At 42.0% G+C, this 26,324-nt stretch overlaps 1 protein-coding gene across 4 annotated transcripts in view; it reads left to right on the top strand.

The window, feature by feature from the left end:
• The window catches only part of LOC132399079 (platelet-derived growth factor subunit A-like), a 72,795-nt gene extending 47,382 nt beyond the window's left edge, over positions 1 to 25,413 (top strand). For 3 of the 4 annotated variants that reach the window (XM_059979028.1, XM_059979026.1, XM_059979025.1), the window contains exons 5-7: positions 19,217 to 19,340; positions 21,375 to 21,504; positions 24,482 to 25,413. In XM_059979028.1, coding sequence (XP_059835011.1) covers positions 19,217 to 19,340; positions 21,375 to 21,484 — 234 coding nt within the window. In that variant the 3' untranslated portion in view covers positions 21,485 to 21,504; positions 24,482 to 25,413. The remainder of the gene's footprint in view (positions 1 to 19,216; positions 19,341 to 21,374; positions 21,505 to 24,481) is intronic. The other variant, XM_059979027.1, reaches the window with a different exon arrangement.
• The last annotated feature ends 911 nt before the right edge of the window (positions 25,414 to 26,324 follow it).

Raw genomic sequence — 26,324 nt, 5'->3', positions numbered from 1 at the left:
TGAACATCGACGGCTGCTGGGTAGAGATCGTTGAGAGCAACAAATTTCTTGGTGTTCACCTGGCGGAAAATCTCACCTGGTCCCTCAACACCAGCTCCATAACAAAGAAAGCCCAGCAGCGTCTCTACTTTCTGCGAAGGCTGAGGAAAGTCCATCCCCCCCCCCCCCCCCCCATCCTCATCACATTCTACAGGGGTTGTATTGAGAGCATCCTGAGCAGCTGCATCACTGCCTGGTTCGGAAATTACACCATCTCGGATTGCAAGACCCTGCAGCAGATAGTGAGGTCAGCTGAGAAGATCATTGGGGTCTCTCTTCCCGCCATCATAGACATTTACACTGCACGCTGCATCCACAAAGCAAAAAGCATTATGAAGGACCCAGTGCACCCCTCATACAAACTCTTCTCCCTTCTGCCGTCTGGGAAAAGGCACCGAAGCATTCGGGCTCTCACGACCAGACTATGTAACAGTTTCTTCCCCCAAGCTATCAGACTCCTCAATACCCGAAGCCTGGACTGACACCTTACCCTATTGTCCTGTTTATTGTAATACCTGCACTGTTTTGTGCACTTTATGCAGTCCTGGTAGGTCTGTAGTCTAGTGTAGTTGTTGTGTGTTTTTTTTTCTCTGTGTTGTTTTTTACGTAGTTCAGTCTAGTTTTTGTACTGTGTCATGTAACACCCTGGTCCTAAAAAACATCTCAGTTTTACTATGTACTGTACCAGCAGTTATGGTCGAAATGACAATAAAAGTGACTTGACTTGACTTGATGCCTTTTTGCCTTGGCTTACATTCGGAAGATAGCTCAGGGCTCACAACACAAATTGCTAAAACAAAATTGTTATGGAAACAGCAATGAAGAATCCTTCTACATCTGAGTGCGACGGTATTCCTGAGTCTCCACCAGGGACTTGCATGTCCAACAGCAGTGAAAACCGAGAGGAAGCTACTGACGCAATGAAGGAAGCCTTTCACACCACCAGAGATGGAGGAGCTTTATTGTTGCCCTAAACGCCAGCGATGTAATGAGGAGGGAGAGAGAGAGAAGTGATATTCAAAAAATGGCAACCAGGATGAAAACTTGCCAAGCAGCTCCTGGAAATCTATTCCAAAGTCATTTGGTACCTCTCCATCGGAGAGATAACCTTGAAAAAAATCCAACATTTTTTTCTATATATAAAACAATGAGTTACAATTCCCAGTATGAAATTTGTCCGGTTTTCTTAGTCACAACCTGTACAGTAAAGGAAGGATGGGAGGAACACCAGATGCTGCAGAGAGATAGTTTGTGGATTACTGTTACTGCAGCATAGTTTAGTGTACACGTCTTGTGTAATAATTTCTGTCCGAAACATTGACTAACCAGATGGAGTTCAAGCCGGGAAAGTGTGAAGTGATTCACTGTGAGAGGTCGAACTTGAAAGTTCAAAGTGAATTTATTATTGAAGTACGTGTATGTCACCATATACTACCATGCAATTCTTTTTTTTTTGCAAGCATACACAGTAGAACAGAGAATTACAGTAGATTCAATGAAAAACGACACTCATTACAAAATCAATGTTCCAAAGAATGAAAACTGTGTAAATAAATAAATAAGCAAGTAAACAAACAAACACATACATACTGAGAATTTGAGTTGCAGAGGCCTTGAAAATGAATCCATAGGTTATGGAATCAGTTTAGTGTTATGGTGAGTGAAATTACACAAGCTGGTTCAGGAGCCTGATGATTAAAGAATAATAACTTTTCCTGAACCTAGTGGTGTGGGACCGAAGCTCCTGTACCCCCTTCCCACTTGATGCAGAACACAGGGTTAATGGTGGCATTCTTAACACTGTGGACCAACAGGCGGATCTTGAGGTTCACGTTTCTAGAACCGTCAAAGTTGCAGCGCAAGTTGATAAGGCGTATATTGCGTTGGTCTTCATTAGTCAGGGATTGAGTAGAGGAGCCGCAAGGTAACGTTGCAGTTCTAGAAATCTTTGGTTGGACCACTCTTAGAGTATTGCATTAGATTCTGTTTGCCTCAATATAGGAAGGATGTGGTAGCTTTAGAGAGACTGCAGAGGAGATTTACCAGATGCTGCCTGGATTAGAGAACGTGTCTTATGAGGAAAGGTTGAGCGAGTTCGGGCTTTTCTCTTTGCAGCGAAGGAGGATGAGAGGTGACTTAATAGACATGTACAAGATTATAAGGGGCATAGATAGAGTGGATGGCCAGAGGCAATTTCCCAGGGCGGGAATGGCTAATGTGAGGGGCGATAATTTAAAGGTTTTTACAGGAAAGTATAGGGGTGGGACATGACAGAGGTAGGTTATTTTACAGAGTGGTGAGGTGTGTGGAATTCACTGCTAGGGGTGCTGGTAGAGGCAGATACATTAGGGACATTTAAGAGACTCTTAGACAGATGTGTGGATGACAGAAAAATGGAGGGCTGTGTGGGAGGGAAGGGTCAGATTGTTCTTAGAGTAGGTTAAGAGATAGCACAATATCATGGGCTGAAGGACCTGTAATTTGCTGTACTGTTCTAGATTCTTAACCATATTTGTAAGATTTCCTCCTTACTTAATGCCCGTTACACCCTGCACTTTGGGCAGCAGTGAAGGTCCTGCATCTTCATTGCTGTTTCTTTAACAATTTTGTTTGACCGGTCAGGGTTGTCAACCCTCAGCTGAACCCCTGAACCTAGAGGACCGGTGGATCGCTCTTAGACTGACCTCTACCCTTCGACCCTACCAAGAATCAAGGCACAAGACACAGGACTATAGCCAACTCAGCTCTCCGGATCATTGAGGCACGCAAGCCTCCAAACCCTACGACAAGATTGTGGTCCTCTTGGAGATTTCCCCCATTTGAGTGAAAAACACTGATGGATTTTGCTTAGTTTTCTGACATCTTTGTATCTATGATTAGATTCTATCGTCTGTTTCTCTGAAGGACTCATCACTGTGTGTATGATTAGACCAGGCATGGGCAAACTACAGCCCGGGGGCCATATGCGGCCCGTTAAGCTTTTTAATCCAGCCCGCAGAGCTTAATGAAATTATATCAATAAACCTTGTTAACGTTTTTTCCCCGCAATTCTGGCGTTTTCCCAATAGATGACGCACTCTATATACATTGACCTTTGTTGAGGTGCAGCGTATTACTCCACATTTGTGCTTTACTCTTTGTTCGGCTCGACCTATTTGTGTGAACAGGCGTTCAGCGTCATGAACATCAACAAAGCCAGCCACAGATCCAAGTTAACTGACCAACACCTCAGATCCATCCTGAGAATCGCCACAACAAAACTAAATCCAGACTTTGATGCGCTGGCTAAAAAGGGAGACTAACAACACTGTTCCCACTGAAATTAAAAATAAGTTTCTTCGTTGTGTTATTTAAAAAATGCATTTGAAAATATTTTTTTCATTAAGCCTTACATGTTACATGTCATTTCTGTTAAGTGATAGACATGAGTAGTGCGCAGGTGCACGTACGTTCTCAAAATAAAAAATGTGCTCCAGATCAAATAACGCGATCCGCATACTGGCGCGCTGTCACTGTTCTGTCCTTGTGCTGGTCGTTGTTGAGTTTTGGCATGGGGGACAATTGAATAAGAAGGAGCAGGACAAGTAGACCTGCATCTCCTACCGTTTTTGAAATAAAGACAGAGGAGGAGAGTGATGATGATAATATCTTGAAGGATAACAGAATTTTCAGAGCTTTAAAATAATAACTGTTACTATTAAAAAAAAGCTGTATTTTATTCATTTAATTTTCAGTGTTTTAAAAGTCATTTCAATAAATAGCTAAATACCATGGGACTTCAAAGACAGATATTTTGTTGTAATGCATTTGTTCATTTTCAATTGAAATTAAAGCACATGTTTTCTACATATCCCATGATATTTTATTTTCTCTTATGAGGTGTATTACCAAAACACTCCGTCCATCTGCTCCTGGTCCGGCCCCCCTGTCAAATTTTAGAACCCTTTGTGGCCCACATGTCAAAAAGTTTGCCCCGCCCCTGGATTAGACCCTTCTAACCAAAGATCTAAAAGCTGTGTTTTCTTATTGCTCGTAAATGTTTTGACCAATGACTTGACTTTGGTTGTTAATTATAGCCTCCGTAGCAGCAGCAGCTGTTTCAGGGCACATATTTCAGGAATTTTATTGTTTTGCTCTGCTTTGACTTGTAAAATGAACTGTCTGAAGTTCTGTATAAATCTTCCTCCTCAAAGCATCTTTGCCCAAAGGGAGTATAAGTGTCCCTCTGTTTGTAGTTTCTGAGGTAGCTGACATTTGTTTTTGGCTTGACAGGATTCTTGCATTTAAGATTGTACCTGATAAACCTGCACCAAACGATACGTCATTTAAACAAAGCACTATTTTTTTTCCAAAGCTGAAAATAGGCAGGTGATTGTAATGGTGGAGGTCTTAGCCCGTGCACGCTGGAATGTTTTGCACTTTGATACGCACACCAGGCAGTCTCGTCAACTTGGATGAAGTCTAAATGCAGGGTCAAGCCAAATCTCTCAGGGTCACTCAAAACACAGTCCTGATGAAGGGTCTTGACCTGAAACATCAAGTCTTTAAAGTTAAAAGTTCAAAATATTATCAGAGTACGTATATACTACCCTAAGATTCATTTTCTTGCAGGCATTCACAGTATTAACAAAGAAATACAGTAGAATTAATGAAAAACTACATATAAACACTGACAGGAAACCTATGTTCTAAAGAGGACAATCTGTGCAAATGCAAAAAAAAAGATTAATTTATTTTATTTATTGAGATTTAGTACAGAATAGGCCCTTCCGGCACTTCACGCGGTGCAGCCCAGCAACCCCCGATTTAATCCTAGCCTAATCACAGGACTACTTACAGTGATCAATTAACCTGCCAAACTGGAGCACCCGAAGGAAACCCACATGGTCGCGGGGAGAACGTACCATCTCCTCACGGGCAGTGGTGGGAGTTGAACCCGGGTTGCTGGTACTGTAAAGCGTTGTGCTAACCACTACTGCTGTATAATTATTATGATTAATATTAATAAATTAGTAAGTAAATAATAGAGAACTTAAGTTGTCGAGTCCTTCAAAGTGAGTCCATAGGCTGTGTTCAGTGATCAGTTCAGTGATGTCTGACCTGCTGATTTCCTCCAGCATTTTTTGAGTGTTACTCTGGATTTCCAGCATCTGCAGAATCTCTTGTGTTCAGTCAGTCTCTTATGTTGAATCATAGATACTTAGGATGCAGAAGAAGAATTTTCAACTCGGGTTGAACAAGGAAAGAAGTATTTGAACTAATCCAGCTTCCCAGCTCCTGTATATTAAGTGCACGTTCAGGTAGTTTTTCAGTGCGGTGAGAGTACCTGCCTCCACGGCTCTTTCAACCAGTGAGCTTCAGACATCTATCTCTCCTCAGATGAAGAAATCTTTCCTCAGCTTCCCTCTAATCCTTCCATCTTTTATCATAAATCTGTGCCCCTGGCCACAGACTTCCCCCAGTGACGGAAATGGGTCCTTTGTGTTTATCCTTTCGAGGCCCTTCACAATTTTATGCCCCTTGAATATATCTCCTTTCAGCTTCTTTTGTACCATCCGAAACAGACGCACTGTTGCCACTATTTGCTTATAATTACCTGCTCTGTCATCATACACTGGGAATGTGGGAATCTTGGGGAGAATGAAATAGGATTAGTGTAAGAAACTGGAGGTTGGAGGCCTGATGCTTGTGAGTTTGACAGTCTGGTGCCAGGGATTGGAGGGTCAGTGGCGGCCTGTCCTGTAATTGGAGGCCCAGTGGTTGTAAGATTGGCAGTCTGGTGCCAGGGATTGGGGGGCCAGTGGTGGCCTGTCCAGTGGTTGGAAGTACTTCACTGGATGTTTCAGTGTACATGTGATAAATAAATCTGATTCTGAATGTGTGGTTACTGGGTTGGCGCACTTGTGATGGAGTGAAAGATCTATTTTGTGCTGCATAATTATAGTGGAATATGGTTAACTGAGCCATTGGTTAATTGAGGCAGAGACTTATTTGGACCAACTCTTAAAGAACAAAAACTAATTGAGAAAATGGCCGGGATTCTCTTCCTGTATTTGGGACACTATGCACAATTGGAACAGGAGGCTGTTGCCGAACAGTTTTTAACTAGCATCAGTCATGTGAACTTGTATGGCCATTGGACACCACACTGTGCTTAGGGTTAATGTTTTAAATAGCATTACTTGTCTGTGTTTGTGTTCAAAAACCAGTGATTTTTGTCACTGATAGTTGGCGACGAATAAGCAGGAAGACAATTCAGAACTGTGTTGCTTACTACGGTTTCAAGCATGCAGGTTTGGAAATTCCAGAAATGGCCGGGGTGTCAACGATCACCTAGAATGTGACAATGAAAATGAAGATTTGGAGGATGCAATTATTGAAAGCTTGCATGAAGGCTGTCCATTGTCTGTACTAGGTGTCTGAGCTAATTTTCTTCATTTACAGTCAATAAAAGAATGTGGCAGAGTACACTGGGTGAATTCTTCTGTTGATAACTTATAGGAGCTAATACACCATTTTATAGTACTATAGTTCTGTTGGTAATTATCTAATTTGTTCAGTATTTCATTTAAATACAAAATTTGTTACTCATTTAACCAGTACTTTGTCTTTATTAATACCTTTTTAACTATTTCCATGAAACTTTGACTAATTGGGGCAGTCGCTTAATTGGGCCAAAACGTTCATGTGCCAATTAACTGGAATCCACTACATATGGCCCTAACTCTGCACCCTCTGGAGCTGTCGCAGCTGCCTTATAACTCTGAACATGAGACTGTTAGGCATAGGAACAGAATTAGGCCATCAAGTTTGCTCTGCCATTCCAGCATGGCTGATTTATTATCCCTCTCTACCCCATTCTCTTGCTGTCTCCCTGCGATGCCTTTACTAATCAGGAACCTATTAATTTATTAATTACCCCACTAAAGGAAACATCAGAATCAGGTTTATTATCACCAGCACGTGACATGAAATTTGTTAATTTAGCAGCAGCAATTCAATGCAGTACATAATCTAGCAAATTTTAAATAAATAAATAAATAAATAAACAGATAGGTCGCTTAGGGTATACATATATTGAATAGATTTTCTTAAACGTGCAAAACCAGAAATGCTTTTTTTTAAAAAGGGAGGTAGTCTCCAAAGCTTCAATGTCTATTTAGGAATCAGATGACAGAGGGGAAGAAGCTGTTCCTGAATCACTGAGTGTGTGTCTTCAGGCTTCTGTACCTCCTACATGATGGTAACAGTGAGAAAAGGGCATGCCTTGGCTGCTGTAGGTCTTTAACAATGGACACTGCCTTTCTGAGACACTGCTCCCTAAAGATGTCCTAGGTAGGCCAGTGCCCAAGATAGAGCTGACTAGATTTACAACCCTCTGCAGCTTCCTTCGGCCCTGTGCAGTAGCCCCTCCATACCAGACAGTGATGCAGCCTGTCAGAATGCTCTCCATGGTACAACTATAGAAGTTTTTGAGTATATTTGTTGACATGCCAAATCTCTTCAAACTCCTAATGAAGTATAGCCACTGTCTTGCCTTCTTTATAACTACATCGATATGTTGGGACCAGGTTAGATCCTCAGAGATCTTGACACCCAGGAACTTGAAGCTGCTCACTCTTTCCACTTCTGATCCCTCTATGAGGATTGGTATGTGTTCCTTCATCTCACCCTTCCTGAAGTCCACAATCAGCTCTTTCGTCTTACTGATGTTGAGTGCTAGGTTGTTGCTGCGGCACCACTCCACTAGTTGGCATATCTCACTCCAGTTCGCCCTCTTGTCCACACCCATTTTATCTAAGTCTTTCAATATTCAATAGGTCTAAATGAGCTCCCCCCGATTCTTCTAAACTTAGGCATGGAGCCATCAAACACCTTTCATTCCTGGTATCTTTCTCATGAACCTCCTCAACCCTCTCCAATATAAGCACATCCTTTCATAGATAAGGGGCCCAAATTGCTCTCAATGCTCCAAGTGCAGTCTGACCAATGCCTTATAAAGCCTCAGCATTCCATCCTTGCCATTATATTCTAATCCTCTTGAAATGAATGCTAACATAGTCCAGCTATAATGTGCTATGGAAAATTTGTCCTCCTCCTCAGCTCCCTAGATGAAATCCTTCCTCTCTTTCCCAGTTCTGATGAAGGCCTTTTTTTCAAACACTTTTTTTTCTGTCTCCACAGAAGCTGCCTGACTTGCTGAGTGTTTCCGCCATTTTAGGTCTTCTGTTTTTATTACTGATTTCTGGTATCTGCAGTATTTTTTTCTATTGCTTCTCATTTATGGTGAAAAACTTCTGCCCTTTCGACATCCAGCAATATCTTTCCAAGTCCCTTTGTGCAGGGCTTGGATTAGTTGGATTGGGTCCACTCACTTTCTTGGGAAACCAAGGGTTAACAGTCTCACCGCAGCAGACACTGGATGAAAGGAATTAAGGAGAAATCCAGATACATTCAGGAGAAGTGATTTGGTTTTAAAGGGCTTGAAGGTGAGAGGAATGGAAATGTATTAAAGAACAGAGGCATTCCTATAGTTTCAAAGTGGAGAAAGTTATGATTATGAGAAGATGTGAAACATCTAGTGAAAGTATTTTTAGGGCAATGTTTGCAACATAGTATGAGCAAATGAAAGGCAGTCAAAGCAGCAGCAAGCACAAAACATAAATAATATGATTGTCCTTGTGATTATTAATTTTTAAACAGCCATCTGCCTCACACCCTCTCTGAAACTGCTTGAGTGGTTTCATAAATTTGTTTGGAATGAATCTCAGCTTAGGGTCCGTTTGAAAGGAGACAGAATCTTTTGTAGATGGTAAAGAAAACTCCGAGCCAAATTCCATAATAATTAAAATTGAGACCCGCCAAGCCCACACGTTCATCAGCGCACATGTACATACCAAACTTCACATGCACACAGATAGCAAGAGCAGGACTGAGACACTGTGGACAAGTCAGTGCCTCTGTTTGCTCTGCTCCATCAGCAGCAGCAGGGTTCGGGTCTGAGAGGCTGAAGAAAGGGAGGAATTTGCAAAAAGACAAAGCTAATGCAAAAGCTGAAACCTGAAATACCTTGTATTTACACATCAGACAATTCCCTGAACCATTAGTAGCTTAAAGACTGCATTATAGCTCAAGGCTATCCCAGAGGCATATGAATGTGCCGTGTAGGCTTCAAGTGCTTAATACTTAAGGTTATTTTCTTCAAACACAAATTGTTTTATTTATACAGGACATCAGTTTATAAACATTGTGTGTGTGTTTGTACGTGTATTTGTAGTGTTCATATTAGTGTGGGTGTGTGTGAATAAAACCATAAGACATAGGAGCAGAATTAGGCCTTTCAGCCCATTCAAATCTGTTCTGCCATTTCCATCATGGCTGATGTAATATCCCTCCATTCTCCTGCATTTTCCCTGTAACCCTTCATGCCCTTACTAATCAAGAACCTATCAACCTTCACTTCAAATATACCCAATGACCCGGCCTCCAATGCCATCGGTAGCAGGGCATTCCACGGATTCACCACCCCCTGGCTGAAGAAATTCCTCTTCGTCTCTATTCTAAAGGGACGTCCTTCTATGCTGAGGCTCTGCCCCCTGGTTCTAGACTTCCCAAGTGTAGGAAACATCATCTCCACATCCACTCTGTCTGGGCCTTTCAATATTTGATAAGTTTCAATAACATCTCCCCCCCCCCCCCCCCCACCAATTCTGGACACCAGTGAGTTCAGGCCAAGAGCCATCAATTACTCTTCCTTTCCTAGCACGTCCTGTAAGAGATGAGGGGCCCAAACCTGCATGCAACACTCCACGTGCTGTCTGACCAATGCCTCCTTAATATGAGGGTGAGCGCATGTGTGTGTTTCCACATGGGTTTGTACCTCATGTTGTCCTCACAGTGAACCACAGGTTGTATCTATTTCTCAGAAATATTATCAGAAAAGTGTTAGATCAACTTCTAACGCAGACCACGTCCCTATTCATTCATCATCACTGTTTGATATCAGGTAGTAAACTTGTATAAATTTGATAGAATAATCCTGAGTTGTCACTTCGGTAAGCAAAAGCATTAAACAAAAGAGATTTTGCCACTGGTTCCTGACTGGAGTTAAATTCATAGAGAAAATAAATCAGCCATGATTGAATAGTGTAGCTGACCCTATGGGCCGAATTGCCTAATTTGGCTCCTATGTCTTATGATCTTCCAATTTACGTTGCATTCCAATTCTCAGCCTTCTCTTCAAATCCTTGGTAACACACAAAATGCTGGAGGAACTCAGCAGGTCAGCATCTATTGTGAGGAATAAACAGTCAATGTTTTGTTCAGAACCCTTCATCAACGACTCTTCAGATCCTTTTATGGTTTTGCCTTTCCCTCTTTTCATGGCCTCCTCTAGCCCTCAACCCTCCAAAATCTCAGTGCTGCTTTAGTGTCGGCCTCATTAATTACTCCTGCACTGTCAGCCATGTTGTTGGTCCTAAGCTCTCAAGCTCTCTAAGCACCTTTGCCCCTCTTTAAGGTTTTCTTTAAAATGTAATTTATTGTCTGAGTCTTTATTCCTTTTGCATAGTATCTCCTGGTGGCTCAGTGTCTACTTTGTTTAGTGATATTCCTGCAAAGTAACATGACATGTTTAGTGATGTTAAAGCTACTCTATAAATAAATAAGCACTGACTCAAGAAAATATTCACTCTGACTAAAAGCTTTCTGCATTATTAATTGAGAGAGCAAATTCATTTATACCTAAATGTGGGAGATACTGAATAACATTTTTATACATCTTTGGATGTTCCGTTTCATTGCTAGTTGTGGGATTCAATTCAGTTCAAGTTTAATTGTCATTCAACTATAATGAGTGCTTGTGAATGCAGCCAAACGAGACAGGGTTACTCCAGGGTCAAAGTGAAAAACGCTGTACCAACAGTCACTCACAGCACAAAGCACACACAAGATGTAAGCGCAAATTCAAACGCAGTCACACAATAAAAGAGTCCACAACTCACGCCATCAATCCACGATAGAGCCCGGCTCCCTCTGAACGAACACTGGGGGCAGCACCGACTCCAGGCTGGACACTGCGCCACAGCGCCCCCGATGATATTGGCCCCGATGACCTCCCCCCCCGCAGGCGATGCCACACTCATTTACGTATATGAAATGTGAGTAGAGGCCGATGTCCTCACATCTTTAGTGCTCACAATCAAAAGATTAATTTTTCCATCTAGTTGTCCTATGAGCACAAAGTCCTAATAGACGTATACCCAGCTTACATTGTTGTACATCTTGGTTCTCTGACTAGAGTCAAAGGTAGAGAAACTTTCCAATAGCAGAATGCTGCAAATTATTACCCTTGTAATATGTTTGTATGTGATTGGGTATAAAGTGCACTGTGTAGCATTGGTAACAAATAAATTAATATCTTCAATATAAATTCTTTCACCTATGAGATTAATTGAATGGAGTTTGTTGCTTACCAGTACATGTGCCATTACAAAGGCGCATGGCAACAACTCTACCTTCCTAAAATCTGTGCAGATTCAGCATGTCATCTAAAACTTTGAACTTGTGAAGATACACAGTGGAGAGTGGTTGTATCATGTCCTGGTATGAAAAGCACCACGGTGCAAGAACAGAAAAGCCCACAAAAATTAGTTTCTATCACAGGAAAAGCCCTCCCCACCATTAAGCACATCCACAAGGAATAATGCCACATTAAACCAACCTCATTCATCAAGGACCCCCACCACTCAGACCACGTTCTCTTCTTGCTGCTGTCCTTGGGAAGGAGATACAAGAGCCGTAGGTCCCACACCACCAGGTACAGGAACAGTTATTATTCTATTACCTCAACACTGATCTGATTCCACAACCTATGGGCTCACTTTCAAGGATTCTACAACCCATGTTCTCAATAGTATGTATGTATGTATGTATGTATGTATTTATTTATTAATTTATTGTTATTACTATTAGTTTTTTTGTATTTGCACAGTTTATCCACGTTTGCATGCTGATTGTCAGTCTTTGTAGCTTTTCATTGATTGTATTGTATTTTTGTCCTAATGTGAATGCCCACAAGAAAATAAATCTCAAGGTATTATACAGTGACATATAACCTCAGCATCCACTTTATTAGGTACACCTGTACACCTCATTAACACAAATATCTAATCAGCTAATCATATGGCAGCAATTCAATGCATAAAAGCATGCAGACATGGTCAAGAGGTTCGGTAGTTCAGACCAAACATCAGAATGGATAAGAAATGTGATCTAAATTACTTAGATCGTGGAGTGATTGTTGGTGCCAGACAGGGTGGTTTGAGTATCTCAGAAACTGCTGATCTCCTGGGATTTTCACACACAACCGTCTTTAGAGTGTATGGAGAATAGTGGGAAAAATGGAAAACAAAATCAGTGAGTGGCAGTTCTCTGAACAAAATTGCCTTGTGAATGAGAGAGATCAGAGGAGAATGGCCAGACTGATTCAAGCTGACAGGAAGCTGACAGTAACTCAGATGATCATGTATTACAACAGTGGTGTGCAGAAGAGCATCTCTGAACGCACAACATGTTGAACCTTGAAGTGGACGGGCTACAGCAGTGGAAGACCATGAACATACACCCAGTGGCCACTTTACTAGATACAGGAGATATGTAATAAAGTGGCCACTGAGTGTACATAATGTGATAATAGATTTTCTTTGAACTTTGAACTTTAGCTAACAGAAAATAGAGAATAAATAGGTTAATGACTTACATTAAAAAATAGATTTTTAATAAAACATCTGTTGGATGATACACTTAAGTAATGACTCAGTTCAGAACATATTAGGGTTTTGCATTCAGCTTGTGAGAAATTTCCTATAGGAAGTATTTCAGTAAAGCCCGGCTCCAGTTACTGGCATTGAGTTAACAGTCAGCCTTGAGCCACTTGTTAACCATATAAAATGCACAGCAAATGCAACTAAGATAATTGGAATTTAGTCTCTTAACACTGTCTGGAAAAAGGCTGGAGTGCACTTTTTTTTGATGTGGTTATGGGTAACAATTTGTCATGGGAAACTTGCAAAGACTTCACAGGGCAGTTTTAAGTAACATCAGAAAAATTGCAGGATTTGGTTGAAAGGCCAGCTCTGGTCCTTCTGTTTTGTAAACATCACATCCAAAGGAAGATTTAGTATTATTTCTACACCCTTTGCTTCTTAAGGTTACACATTAGTTGATCTGCTGGTTCAAAGCTTCACAGTGCACCTGCTCAGATCTCTAGCAGCTGTAACCAACAACAAATCCCGATTAAACTTCCTATGCCATCTAAAATGTTTTGACCATCTTGTGGTTTCCATAATCTTTGATTTATGGCTAACACTCCAGATTCCAGTGATGTGGAATCACAAAAGTACTGCACAGCAGAGGTACAGGCCATTCAGGCTAACAACTCCATGATCTATTGAGCCCCATCCTCCCTCTTCTCACCACGGCCCTCTGCTGTGGGGCAGCTTAGTAGCGCAGAGGTTAGCAGAACGCTTTACCGTACTGGTGACCCAGATTCCCAACGCTGTCTGTAAGGAGTTTGAACATGCTCTGCATGACCAAGTGGGTTTCCTCCCTCAGTCCAATAATGTACCTACCGGTGGGTTAATTGTCCCATGATTAGGCTAGGATTAAATTTGTTGATTGTTGGGTGACGTGACTTCCGTTCTGTATCTCAATAAATAAAAATATTTCCTTCGCCCAACCTCCCTGTACACCCTTCTCAGTTATTTGAGTTATAGTCATAGAGCAGCACAGCACAGAAATAGGTCTTTTTGGCCCATCTAGTCCATGCTGACCCAATTCCTGGCTAGTCCCATCTGCTCTTACATGACCATATTTCTCCACGCCCCTTTTCATCCATGCACCTATCCAAACTGTCTTTGAATGTTACAGCTGAACCCACTTCTACTTCAGCCATTTGGTTCAACTATCCCCTGAGAGAGTGAGTTCCATCTCACTTTTGGGTGACACAGCTCTCTCACACTTCAAAATAAATTTGTTATCAAAATACATGTAGGTCACCATACCCAACCCTGAGAGATTTACTTCTTTGTGGCCATTCACAGTAAATCCAAGAAATACAGTATTATCATTGAAAGACCACACTCAACAGGATGGACAACGAGCAATGAGCAAAAAAAAACAACGAAAAGAAAGAGAAAAACTGCAATAATAATAATAAATAAATAAGCAATAAATATTGAAAACATAAGATGAATAGTCCTTGAAAGTGAACCCATATGTTGTGGGAACAGTTCAGTGATGGGACGAGTGAAGTTTCTGAGCTTTCCCTTAGATACCTTGGTGACTTTTCGGCTCTGATGGCCTTTAGGTATGATCTTCTCTCCAGGCACAAACATTCCCTCACAATCAAAGCCTCCCATTATTTTAAAGACCATTATTAAGTCATCAGCTGGCCTTGATCTCCAAAGAGGAAAGAGGCACCTTTACAAGATTGGAGTCAGTGAGATGCTGGAAGAATTAACTTCCATCAGCAGGGCAAATGTACTGTAGTGCAGCCACAGTTCGGTCTCTCAGCCTCTACTGGGTGATTTCGGGGGTAGCATTTGCTGATGTGTAATAGGGCCTGTGCGATGGACCGATTGACAAGGAGCTGGAGGAACCCAGCAAGCCAGGCAGAATCACACAGCAAAATAAAATAACAGCATGGGCACAGACCCTTTGGCCCAACCTGTCCCTGTTGCCCTGCTGACTGCAGTATCCTCCCTGCTAGTCCAGCCAATCATCCTTCAAGCCCCTCACCTCCATGTACCTACACAAATGCCTCTTAACAGTTTATGGCTAATATGAGAGGACATAATTTTAAGGTAATTGGAGGAAAGTATAGGGGGTATGTCAGAGATTGGTTTTTTTACATGAAGGGCAGTAGGTGCATTGCCGGGGGAGTGGTTGGGGCAGATTCATTAGGGGCATTTAAGAGACTCTTAATCAGCCTCATAGATGAAATAAAATGAAAGACTGTGTGGGAGGGAAGGGTTAGATTGATCTTGGAGTAGGTTAACTTCCGAGGGGCCTGTACCAAGTGCTCTAAATCTCTCCTCTCTTAACTCGTGCCTTCTAGTTTTCAACTCCCCTACCATAGAGCAAAGACTATGACTGTCCACCTGATGACTTTATAAACTCCCGTGCAATCACTTGCGATTCTCCTCTCCTCCGGTGTGGCCAGCTTCCTCCTGTATCTCAGGATGTTGGCAGCATCCTTGTATAATATAAAGATGCCCACAAGAAAGTGAATCTCAGGGTAGGACATGGTGACACATACGTACTTTGATAATAAATTTACGTTGAACTTTGAGATGCATGCAAATGGCATTAATGCTGGTCTAAATTTGTGTGTGTGTTGAACACTGTATGTCTGCGTGCAAACTAAAGTGTGTGCACGTGTGAGTGTTGAACACTGTATGTCTGCGTGCAAACTAAAGTGTGTGTGCGCGCGAGTGTGTGTGTGTGCAAGCTCCCTGTTGATGGCAAGTGGGACCTGTCTCAGTTCCTTACTGATGGATCGAGCAGCAGTCACTGGTCATAAACAACTGAGACCAGTGAGAACCAGTCCAAAAGAAGTGGTATGCTTTTGAGTAACTTTACACCATTGTGTAATTCTTCATATTTTTTTCATATTGGAAACTGTTATGCATTCAAAAATATAATGTTACGTGTCTGGATTAAATATGAACAGCAGTGCGAAGGAGAGCTTTTTATAAGTGTATGGATTTGCACAACCAGATCCACGGGCTACTCGGCACAATCCTCGTTCATTTGATTTCACTGTATGTTTCGATGTGCACGTGACACATAAAGCTCATTATGTTCTTTAATGGGAATATATGTTGGAATTCTCCCATCCTTAAAATAACCCCTTTTCCTTTTTAGTTTGTATATGAATATATTTATTCAAGCTAAAGACCCTGAACTTAAATAATTTTCCAAGATAACATACATAAAGTACTTGGGGAACTCGGCAGGTCAGGTGAGGAATAAAGAGTCAATGATTTGGGTCAGGACCCTTAATCAGGAACTCCATTTTTCTATCATTCGGGTGTCTATCTAAGAGATTCTTAAGTGTTTCTGATGAATCTCCCTGTACCACCAGCTCTGGGAGTGTGTTCCACACATCCGCCACTCTCTGTGTAAAGAACCTACTTTTGACATCCCCTCTATACTTTCTTTCAATCACCGTAAAATTATGCCCCCTTGTATTAGCCATCTCTGCTCTGGAAAAAAGTCAATGGTTATCCACTTTATCTATGACTGTATGGTCTTGTACGTGTCTATGAAGTCACCTCTCATTCTTCTGCTGCAAAGAGAAAAACCCTGGTTCGCTCAATCTATCTTCATAAGATGTGCCCTCTCATCCAAGCATCATCCCGGAAATCTTCAGGGAGTTTACTGTTCCCCTAGACTTTTCCATTCCTGGGCATTGGAGTTTCCATACCCGGCCATGATACAACTAGTTAGGATACTCTCCACTGTGCCAAATAACCTAATCTGACAAGTTGGAGCTGATGGATAATTCATTAAATATAGAGGCTGGTGGTTTGCAAAATAAAGATTGTGGGATCCTTATCCTTGTTCTGCCCAGGAGGAGAGGGAGTGAGAGCAGAGGTGCAGGAAATAGATGAGATAAAGTCAAAGGCTCTGTCAAGTATGGTCAAGGGGAAGTCAGGGTTCGGGAAGGAGGCCCGTATGCTGGTGGTACCTGTATTGAAAATCATTAGAGTGGCCATAGCTGGAGAAAGTGAATGAAGTTGAAGAAGTTGTTGAATCTGAGAGAATTTGTTCCATGGAACAGAAAAGTTGTTGTAAGTTAATTAATCACAAGAAGGGTTCTCCAACTTCCCTGGTTGTTCCATGGTGAGATGTTGTGAATGGGTGAAATATGAGAGCGAGAGAGAGAGGGAGAGATCTCCCCCCTCTCTCTCCCCCTCCCTCTCTCTCTCTCTCCCCTCTCTCTCCCCTCTCCCTTTCCTCCCCCTCTCCCTCTCTCTTCTCTCTCCTGCTCCCTCCTTATTACTTTTTTGTGTATTTGCACTGTCTGTATTCTTTTGCACGTTAGTTGTGAATAGCTTTTCCTTGATTCTATTGTATTTTTTTGTTCTACTGTGAATGCCTGCAAGAAAATGAATCTCAGGGTAGTATACAGTGACATAAACGTACTTTGATAATAAGTTTACTTTGAGCTTTGAACTTGGAACTTCGAATTACACTGGAGTCACCCTTCAAATAGAGCTGCATTTAAGTTCCGTACTATTATTGTCGGAGTTGATTGTACGCCCTGGACAGAGAGAATAAGAAGCTCAAAAATTCAAGAGGTTTGTTAATATGTTTCCTTTATTATTCCACCTTTGAAAAGATGTTTTTAATTGATTGATCCCTAACTACTTCACGTCTAACCAAAGGGTTTAAAAGTCTCTAATCCGTTTGTTTAGGGTTATTTGACAAACCTGTTGAGGGTTGGATTCTCACATCATTGGTTTCGCATAAACAGTACTCAAAATGTTCAGGTAGTTCACTGCCAGACCTGGTTGGTGTCCCCAGTTGCTTTGAAATAGGTGTTATTTGCTGGAATCAGATTACCGTCAATTCATTTGATCCTACAGGGCTCAGATCCAGCTTTGTGTACGTCTCCTCATGAGATACTGAAGGGAAATGCAAGACTTTTGTTCTGTATGTGCAACGCATTGCCCAGAGGTCAAGTTGTATTAGTTCTACCAACACAAACGGCTGAAGGAATTCAACGGGTCGGGCAGGCTCTGTGGAAAGGAATAACGACTCTGTTTCTGGCCGAGACCCGTCTTCAGGACTGAAACGAAAGGGGGAAGATGCCAGAATTAAAAGGCTGGGGGGAGGGGGAGGAGTACAAGTTGTCGGGTAAGACCAGGGGTTGATGAATTAAGAAGCTGGGAGGTGAGCGGTGGAAGAGGTACAAGGCCAAAGAAGAAGGTTGGAGGGGCACCACCTCACATTCCATCTGGGTGGCCTCCAACCTGATGGCATGAACACCAATTTCTCCAACTTCCGGTAATTTCCCCCTCCTCCTTCACCATTTCCCATTCCTGTTTCCCTTGCTCACCTTATCTCCTTGTCTGCTTATCTGGTTCTGCTCCCTCTTCCCTTTCTTCCGTGGTCTTCTGTCCTCTCCTATCAGATTCCCCTTTTTCCGGCATTTTATCCTTTCACCGATCAACTTCCCTGCTCTTTACCGCCTCCCCCCACCCCTCTCCTGGTTTCACCTGCCACCTTCCACCTTGTACTCCTTTCTCCCTCCCCCCCCACCCTTCTTAACTCTGACTGCTTCTTATTCTTTCCGGTCCTGATGAAGGGTCTCGGCCAGAAACTTGACTGTTTCCATAGACTCCTTCTTCTCCAGAAACACAAGAACATCTGCAGATGCCAGAAATCTGGAGCAACGCACACAAAATGCTGGAGGAGCTCAGGGTAGAACATAGCAAGTCAGCAACAGGGTGAAAGATTGTTAACGACACTTGCGAGGAATAAGTTCAGTGTTTCGGGCCAAAACCCTTCATCAGGACCGGAAAAAAGAGAGAATGAAAAAGTAAGGGGGCGGGGTACAAGCTGGCAGGTGATAGGGGGGAGACCAGGTGAGGGGTGAGGAAGTGAGAAGTTAGGAGGTGATGGGTGGAAGATGCAAAGAGCTGAAGAAGAAGGAAGCCGATGAGAGTGGGCCATGGGCGGATAGAAAGAAAGAGAGTTACCAGTGGGAGGTGATGGACAGGTGAGAAAGAGGGAAGCAGTCAGGGGGGTGCCAGAATAGAAAAAGAAAGGTGGGTGGGGGAGTGAGGTGACCAGAAGTTAGAGAAACTGATGTTCATAGCATCAAGTTGGAGGAATATGAAGTGTTGCTCTTCCAACATGAAAGTGACCTCCTTGTGGCAGTAAAGGAAGTCATGGAATGACATGTCAGAATGGGAATGGGGGGGGGTCAAATTATTCATCGAGAAAACCTGCTTTTTGTGGCAAATGGATCATCACTAAATCGCAAATGCATAATAATGAATGATATGTAGTTTTTCGAACCCTGAATGACTTGAATGTTCTTTTTCTCTGTAAGTGCAGTAATTAATGCAGAATTAGACTATTAACCCACTATGTTGACTTGCAGGTGGCAAAAGTGGAATATATAAGACACAAACCAAGATTAAAGGAGGTTATAGTGAGGTTAGAAGAGCACCTGGAATGTACGTGCACAGCTCTACAGTCCAATTTCGAGTACAGAGGACATGAAGGTACTTTCTGAGTTGACTGTTCTGTTTGTTTGAAATATGTCATTCCATCCAAATGTTAAAATTTCTGTTCTTGTTAATCTGCATTAATTAAACAGTCACTTGCAGTCTCTTCAGCAGTTTATAAGGTTTCAAATTCAATTGTAGGGTTGCCACCGCTGGCTGAGTTTTAAGGGATTAATTCAGTCTGTGGAAATTCTCCTCAGAATCAGAATCAGGTTTAATATCATTGGCATATGTTGTAAAATTTTGTTTTTCAGCAGCTGTAAATTGCACTACATAATAATTTTTAAAACTATAAATTACAGTAAGAAATACATAAAAAATTAAATAAACTGCAAAAAGAGAGCAAAAAAATGCACATTTGCAGTGGTGTGTGCAGAAAATTAGTTCCCATTGAATGTAGGGAGCAAACACTTTGGGGCAGAATACTATTAAACCAGGCATTTCCAGCCCACAGTATACACTCAGTGGCCACTTTATTAGGTAGGACTGTACACCTGGTTAATGCAAATATTTAATTAGCCAATCATGTGGCAAAATTTCAAAGCATAAAAGGGTGCCAGGGTTAAGAGGTTCATTTATTGTTCAGACCAAATTTCAGAATGGGGATGAAATGTGATCTAAGTGACTTTGACTATGGAATGATTGTTGGTGCCAGACAGGGTGGTCTGAATATCTCCGAAAATGCTGATCTCCTGGGACCTTCATGCACGGCAGTCTCTGGAGTTTACAGAGAATGGTGCAAAAGTTTAAAAAAAGCATTCATCTAGTGAGCGGCAGTTCTGTGGGTGAAATTCCTTGTTAATGAGAGAGATCAGAGGAGAATGGCCAGACTGACAGGAAGACAACAGTGATTCAAGTAATTATGTGTTACAACAGTGGTGTGCAGAAGAACTTTGAACACAGAACATGTCGAACCTTGAAGTAAAAGACCACTCCTTACCTAATAAAGTGGACACTTTACAAGCTTAAGCAGAAAGTTGGGGTTGAAGTTCTGCCCCGTGATAGAAAAAGCAAGTACTCACTTGTTCTTAAACTCTTTCTCCTCAATCTACTTAATTTTGTTGAAGCCATTTCCTTTTATGAACATTGTTAATATTTGAAGTGTCAGGCTTCTTAGCTTCCACAATGCAGATGGGTGCGCAAGAGTAAGGACACTTGGCAAGCAGAGACCCCTGTTGGCTTCCATTATTTAATCCTGGTTTTCAGCTTTTCTGTTAATGTGTTGTTGCACGGAGTCAGTGAATTACACGTTCTCCAAGTTTACATTTTTATTTCTGAATTCACTTTAAGTTCAAGTTTTAACACTGTTTGGGTGGTGGGATGGAGATACGTCTCTACCAAAGGAGGTGTGAGGCACTCCTTCCCTCTGCTAGCCTGCAGGTTACCCTTGGGCAAGGTGTAGCACCTGCTTGCCCCACTCCTCCCCGATTAGGGTCACATGAAGCCCTGGGTGCAGATGGTAGATGGTCTTCTGAGCAGCTGGTGTGTATCACAAGTCCTGGTTATGCAACCACTGAGGCCAGACGGACAATCTCTGATGTATTGATAAGGGTTGGTGGGTGGGGATGGTCATCTGTATTGTAAAGAAGAAGGCAATGGCAAGCCACTTCTGTAGAAAAATTTACCAAGAACAATCATGGTCATGAGACCATGATCATCTACATCATATGACACGGCACATAATGATGATGATAACTTCTTAAAAGTCCAATAACTTCGCTTGAACTGCATAATTAAAGGAAATATTTGAAAACTGCACAATAACTTGCACTTTTTAATTAGGCAACTCAGTCTTACAGTGAGATTCCCTCATTCAACTTACTCTTAATGGAGGGAATCATCATTCCAATTAGACTTTGGACTGCAGCATGCTAAGTAGTTTGGTTTCAGAGGTGGTAACCCTGTTTATTGATTGTTAGAGAAGTGTTAACGAACTGCTGAACTGGTAAGATTGTGATCCGTATTTGGTTAGTGGCTGTTCCGGTACTTACTGAGGTCTTGTTAAATTCCAACACAAGTGCATTTCCTTAGGCCCTATCACCAAACCAAAGCGTGTTAGAGGAAGAAATAGTGAAAAAGTTAAAAAACGGAAGCGTAAAAAGTTAATACTCTCACCTGACAAGGATGTGTTACCAACATAAAAGCTCTGGGACCCATTCAGGTAGGACTCGTTAAGGTGGCGAACTGATTTCAGCCACTGTACTTCATGAGAAAAAAAATGATTAGATGCTATAATTTTAACACAATCACGTTCCAAATCTTAGCACGCCGTGGCTTGAGAGTGGGTAGAAATCATTATTTAATTGGCTCATCTGATTCTGCCCCTTGGGTCGATGCTGATCACTGCTGAATGTTTCGGACTTTCACTGCTTATTTCCTCCGCACTGATGTGAAAGGGCACATGTCTGCACATTTCTAACCTGGCTTCCTTTTCTTGCCCTGATGCTGATTGTTGTTCTTTGATTTATTGCAATGATGGGCGGGGAAATTGATTTTTCTTTTGTCAGATGTCTTTTAATGGTGTTAATTTGTAAAATAAAAGAGAGGCAGATAGCAATAGCCATCTTGACTCAATAGGAAAGGGTCCCACCACAGAAAATAAGATCGAAAGATTTGTTAACTCAATAATTTGAATCCATCTTCACAGACGAGCTAACTTCAAATAGAAGGGGAATAAAGTTTTAGAGAAAGTTGTGAGGTTAAAGACAGATAAGTCCCGGGAATGAAAGGGTTAATGTATGAGACACATTTGATGGCTCTGGGCCTGTACTTGCTGGTGTTTAGAAAAATGAAGTCCTGGTTACGCAACCATCGACACCAGTCAATCTCTGCAGAGTACTGAAAATGGCTGGGGTTACCTGTCTTGTAAAGACACTGCCCAGAAGAAGGCAATGGCAGACCATTTCTGTAGAAAAATTTGCCGAGAGCAATCTTGGCCACAGAAAGAGCATAATCACCTACGTCATATGACACGGCACATGAGGACGATGTTGAGAAGAGAGCAGATGTGGAGAGGGTATTTCCAGTAGATGGATAAATAATCTAAAGATCACTTACATGTGGAAACATCAAAACATTCAGTGAAATGCGTTGTTTGCGTCCAGGACCAACATAGTCCGAGGATTGTGCTGGGGGCAGCCCACAAGTGTGGCTGTGCTAATGATGCCAAATAATGATAACAAATAACAAGCCCTGACCGGTGCAACTTGGGAGTGTGGGAACAGGCTGAAGCACCCAGAGGAAATGCGTACGGTCACAGGGAAAACGTACAGACTCCTTACAGACAGCAGCAGGAATTGAATCAGTGTTGCTGGCACTGTAAAGCCCATTATGCTAACCACTACACTACCCCTATGTAAGATTATGTGAGGCGAGGGATAGGGGTAGAATGCAGTAAACTGTTGCCCATCCCAGAAGTGAATAAAACCCGAGGACAGAATTTTATTTGTTTATTTATTGAGTTAGAGCATGGAATAGGCCCTTCCAGTCCTTTGAGCCATGCCACCCAGCAACCCCCGGTTTAACCCTAGCTAATCACGGGACAATTTACAATGACAATCAACATGCTAACCTATATGTCTTTGGACTGTGGGAGGAAACTGGAGCACCCGGAGAAACGCATGCGGTCACGGGGAGAACGTACAAACTCCTTACGGGCAGTGGCGGTGGACTCTGGCCTGAGAGATGAGTTCGAATCCCACCAAAATGAATGCTAATGTGTAATCCAGAGTCCCTGATGTTAACCTGCAGCTGAATGTACTTCCCAACACTGAACTTACCCAGAGTGTCAGCAGGGCACGGCTGGAGATTGCTGCAACCCCTTCTGCGGCCCTCAGCAAAGGGAGAGCGGAAATTAGGCAGGATTCCATCCCTGATCACTCTGCCAAGACTCCTAGTGGAAAGTACGGTTGGCCGTTGGGCGTGAACTACATTGGATTCAGCTGAATAACGACCTCTTTGATGGGTTAACAAAGAGCTGCCAGTTCCTGTTGAAACGTACCCCATCATGAATCTCGCCTTTGGGAGAGTTATTTGGAGAGGCCGAAAGATTTAGATAGAGATCTAAGAAATCTCTCTGACTCAGCTACACAGAGGCATTGCTTGAATAGCTAGCTGCAATAAGTATTATTACGGACTAAAGCAGGTTTCAAATTATATATCCTTTCAACCAGTGTTTGAACAGTGGCTTACCAACTCATAAGAATACTGAGGAACTTAGCAGATCGGGCAGCATCTATGGAGGAGATAAATGATCGATGTTTCAGGAAGGAGTACAAGCTGGTAGATGATAGGTGAGACCAGGTGAGGGGGAAAGGTGGGTGGGTGGTGGAGGTGGATTGAAGTAAGAAGCTGGGAGGTGATAGGTGGAAGAAATAAAGGGCTGAAGAAAAAGAAATCTTAGGAGAGGAGAGTGGACCATGGGAGAATGGGAAGAAGGAAGGGAACTAGTGGCGGGGGGGGAGATGACAAGCAGGGGAAGAGAAGAGAAGGGATGAGAGAGGAACCAGAATGGGGAATGGAAGAGGATTATGAGGGAGGGGTGGGAAATTACCATGTTAGAGAAACTGATGTTTATGCCATTAGGTTGGAGGCTACCCAGACAGAAAATGAGGTGTTGCTCCTCCAACCTGGGAGTGGCCTCATCGTAGCAGTAAAGGTGGCCATACACCAACACGTTGGAATGGGAAGTTGAATTGGAATGAGTGGCCGCTGGAAAATCATGCCTCTTGCAATAGATGGAGTGAAGGTGCTCGACAAAACGGTCCCCCAGTCTGGGTCTTGGCCCAGAATGGTGACTGCTTATTTTTCTCCATAGATGCCGTCCAGTTTGTTGAGCTCCCCCAGCATTTGGTATGTGGTGTTCAATATTTCCAGCATCTGCGGAATCTTTAGTGTCTGATCCGTTGTTAACACGTTGTTGTGTCTGCAATCACAGTTTTCCTTGACTATAAAGTTTGCACATGTGTGCTTGCAGGAGCACGATATTAAAAAATACACCAGCATCACAGACACTTAACACAGCCACGTCCCTTTGCTTGCAATACACCACCATGCATGCTAAGTTGGAAGTTCATTTAATGGAAGAACTTGTCATTTGATTGAATTCCATTTAATCCTTTTTGTTTCTTCTCTTGCAGATGTGAGGTGAAATTAAGCTAATCGAGGACTTGTAATGGAGGGCAAAGGACAAACACCCTTTCGTTACATTCCAAAGCCTGTACCCCAAAGGTGCTTTTATTTAGACTGTTTCCCTTCTGCCCTCAACAAAATTCTCTCCCCGGCAAACTGAAAATGGATAACTTTTTTTAAAAAAAACTGACTTAACTCTTGAGATGACGAAGAGGATGAACGCAGACTGGGTTTGCGCGTGGTAAACTGATGCAACTCGGCATCTTGCCTCTGTCTTTTTTTTTAAATACATTTAAAAAGAAACAAACGGAATAAAAAGGCATTCATACGAGTGCAAAGATTATTGGAAAATGCTGCTGAAAGGTTACGGTTTCAAGTGAACGGTGGATATATAATGAAGAACTTCTATAATGGTGCTGTTAATTGAAAGGCTGTTAATTTGATGCCTCAGAGGAACAGATGAACGAGAGGCACAACGCAGATAAGAACTATCCAAACGCAACTTCCCTATCAGAGCCATCCACGGGACTGTGGAGCAACCTTGCACAGTGTTCTAATTCTTTTGAACTACGCGGTTCCTTCTGAGGGTGGGGTGGCAGCCTTGAAGACGGATGTTAAGAGTTCATGAACACACCATTAGGTGTATATTAAGCTTGCTTCTACTGTACTCTCTTTATTGTTTTATTATTCAGTGGACTACTTGTATATTTTATTGCATTTATGAGACTGCAGGCTACAACTTTGCAGTATATTGTTGATTTGTTTTACTGGAAGAATATGATCTTTAACCTAAGACGTTCAGAAAATTTGTAAAAAAAAAATTTCCAAAAGCTCTCTTTGGTTCAATATTTCCTTTTATCTCCATTCTTCCTACTTTCTAATTTAAATCATTTCAAGTAAAATTATTTTGCATTAATAAATGATACAAAAAAACAAGTTATCTCTGGTCCTGTATAGTGCAAAATGTTATTTTGGTATTATTTTGTCATTCAGTAGAATTATTTTATGATTTTCATTTTTGAAAGGAGAAGTATTTTCTAGTGTTTATTTCACACATGTACCTGCACTCAGTGGCCACGTTATTTGCTGCAGGAGTGGAACTTGGTGTGGTTCTCTGCTGCTGTAGCCTATTCACTTCAAAATTTGACATGTTGGGTTTTCAGAGATTCTCTTCTGCACATCTCTGGTATAAAGTGTGGTTATTTGAGTGACAGTTGCCTTCCTGTCAGATTGAACCCGACTGGCCCATTCCCCTCTGACTTCTCCCATTAACAAGAAATTTTCACCGATAGAACTGCCGCTCACTGGATGCTTTTTGTTTCTCCATAAACTCTAGAGATTGTTGTGCATGAAAATCCCAGGAGATCAGCAGTTTCTGAGATACTCAAGCCACCCTGTTTGGCACCAACAATCATTCCACAGCCAAAGTCATTTAGATCACATTTCTTCCCTATCCTGATGTTTGGTCTGAACAGCAAATGAACCTCTTGACCATGTCTGCATGTTTTTATGCACTGAGTTACTATAGCATGATTAGCTGATTAGACATTTGCATTACCAAGCAGGAAGTGGCCACTGAATGCACGTGAAGTAGTTAAGAGAATCTGTTGCATTGATCACTCTAACTTTAGGAATCTCTACAAGAAGCCTGATTTTTAAAAAAAATATGTGGTCACAACAATAATTAAAACTCCTGAATATACTCAAGAAAGTGATGTCTACGAATTGGTGATGTGATTTAAAAAAATACTGTTCTCATTGTAAGGGCTTGTATTTTTTTAAAAGCAAAGCAAAGTCAAAGTGCCTACTGAAAGAAATCGTCTTTTATGATCAACCTCTATGCCAGTCCAA

This window comes from Hypanus sabinus, chromosome 9 (genome assembly GCF_030144855.1).
Source record: "Hypanus sabinus isolate sHypSab1 chromosome 9, sHypSab1.hap1, whole genome shotgun sequence".
In the NCBI taxonomy this organism is placed as follows: domain Eukaryota; kingdom Metazoa; phylum Chordata; class Chondrichthyes; order Myliobatiformes; family Dasyatidae; genus Hypanus; species Hypanus sabinus.
Note: the sequence above shows the minus strand (reverse complement) of the source record. Positions and strands in the feature narration are given on the sequence as shown.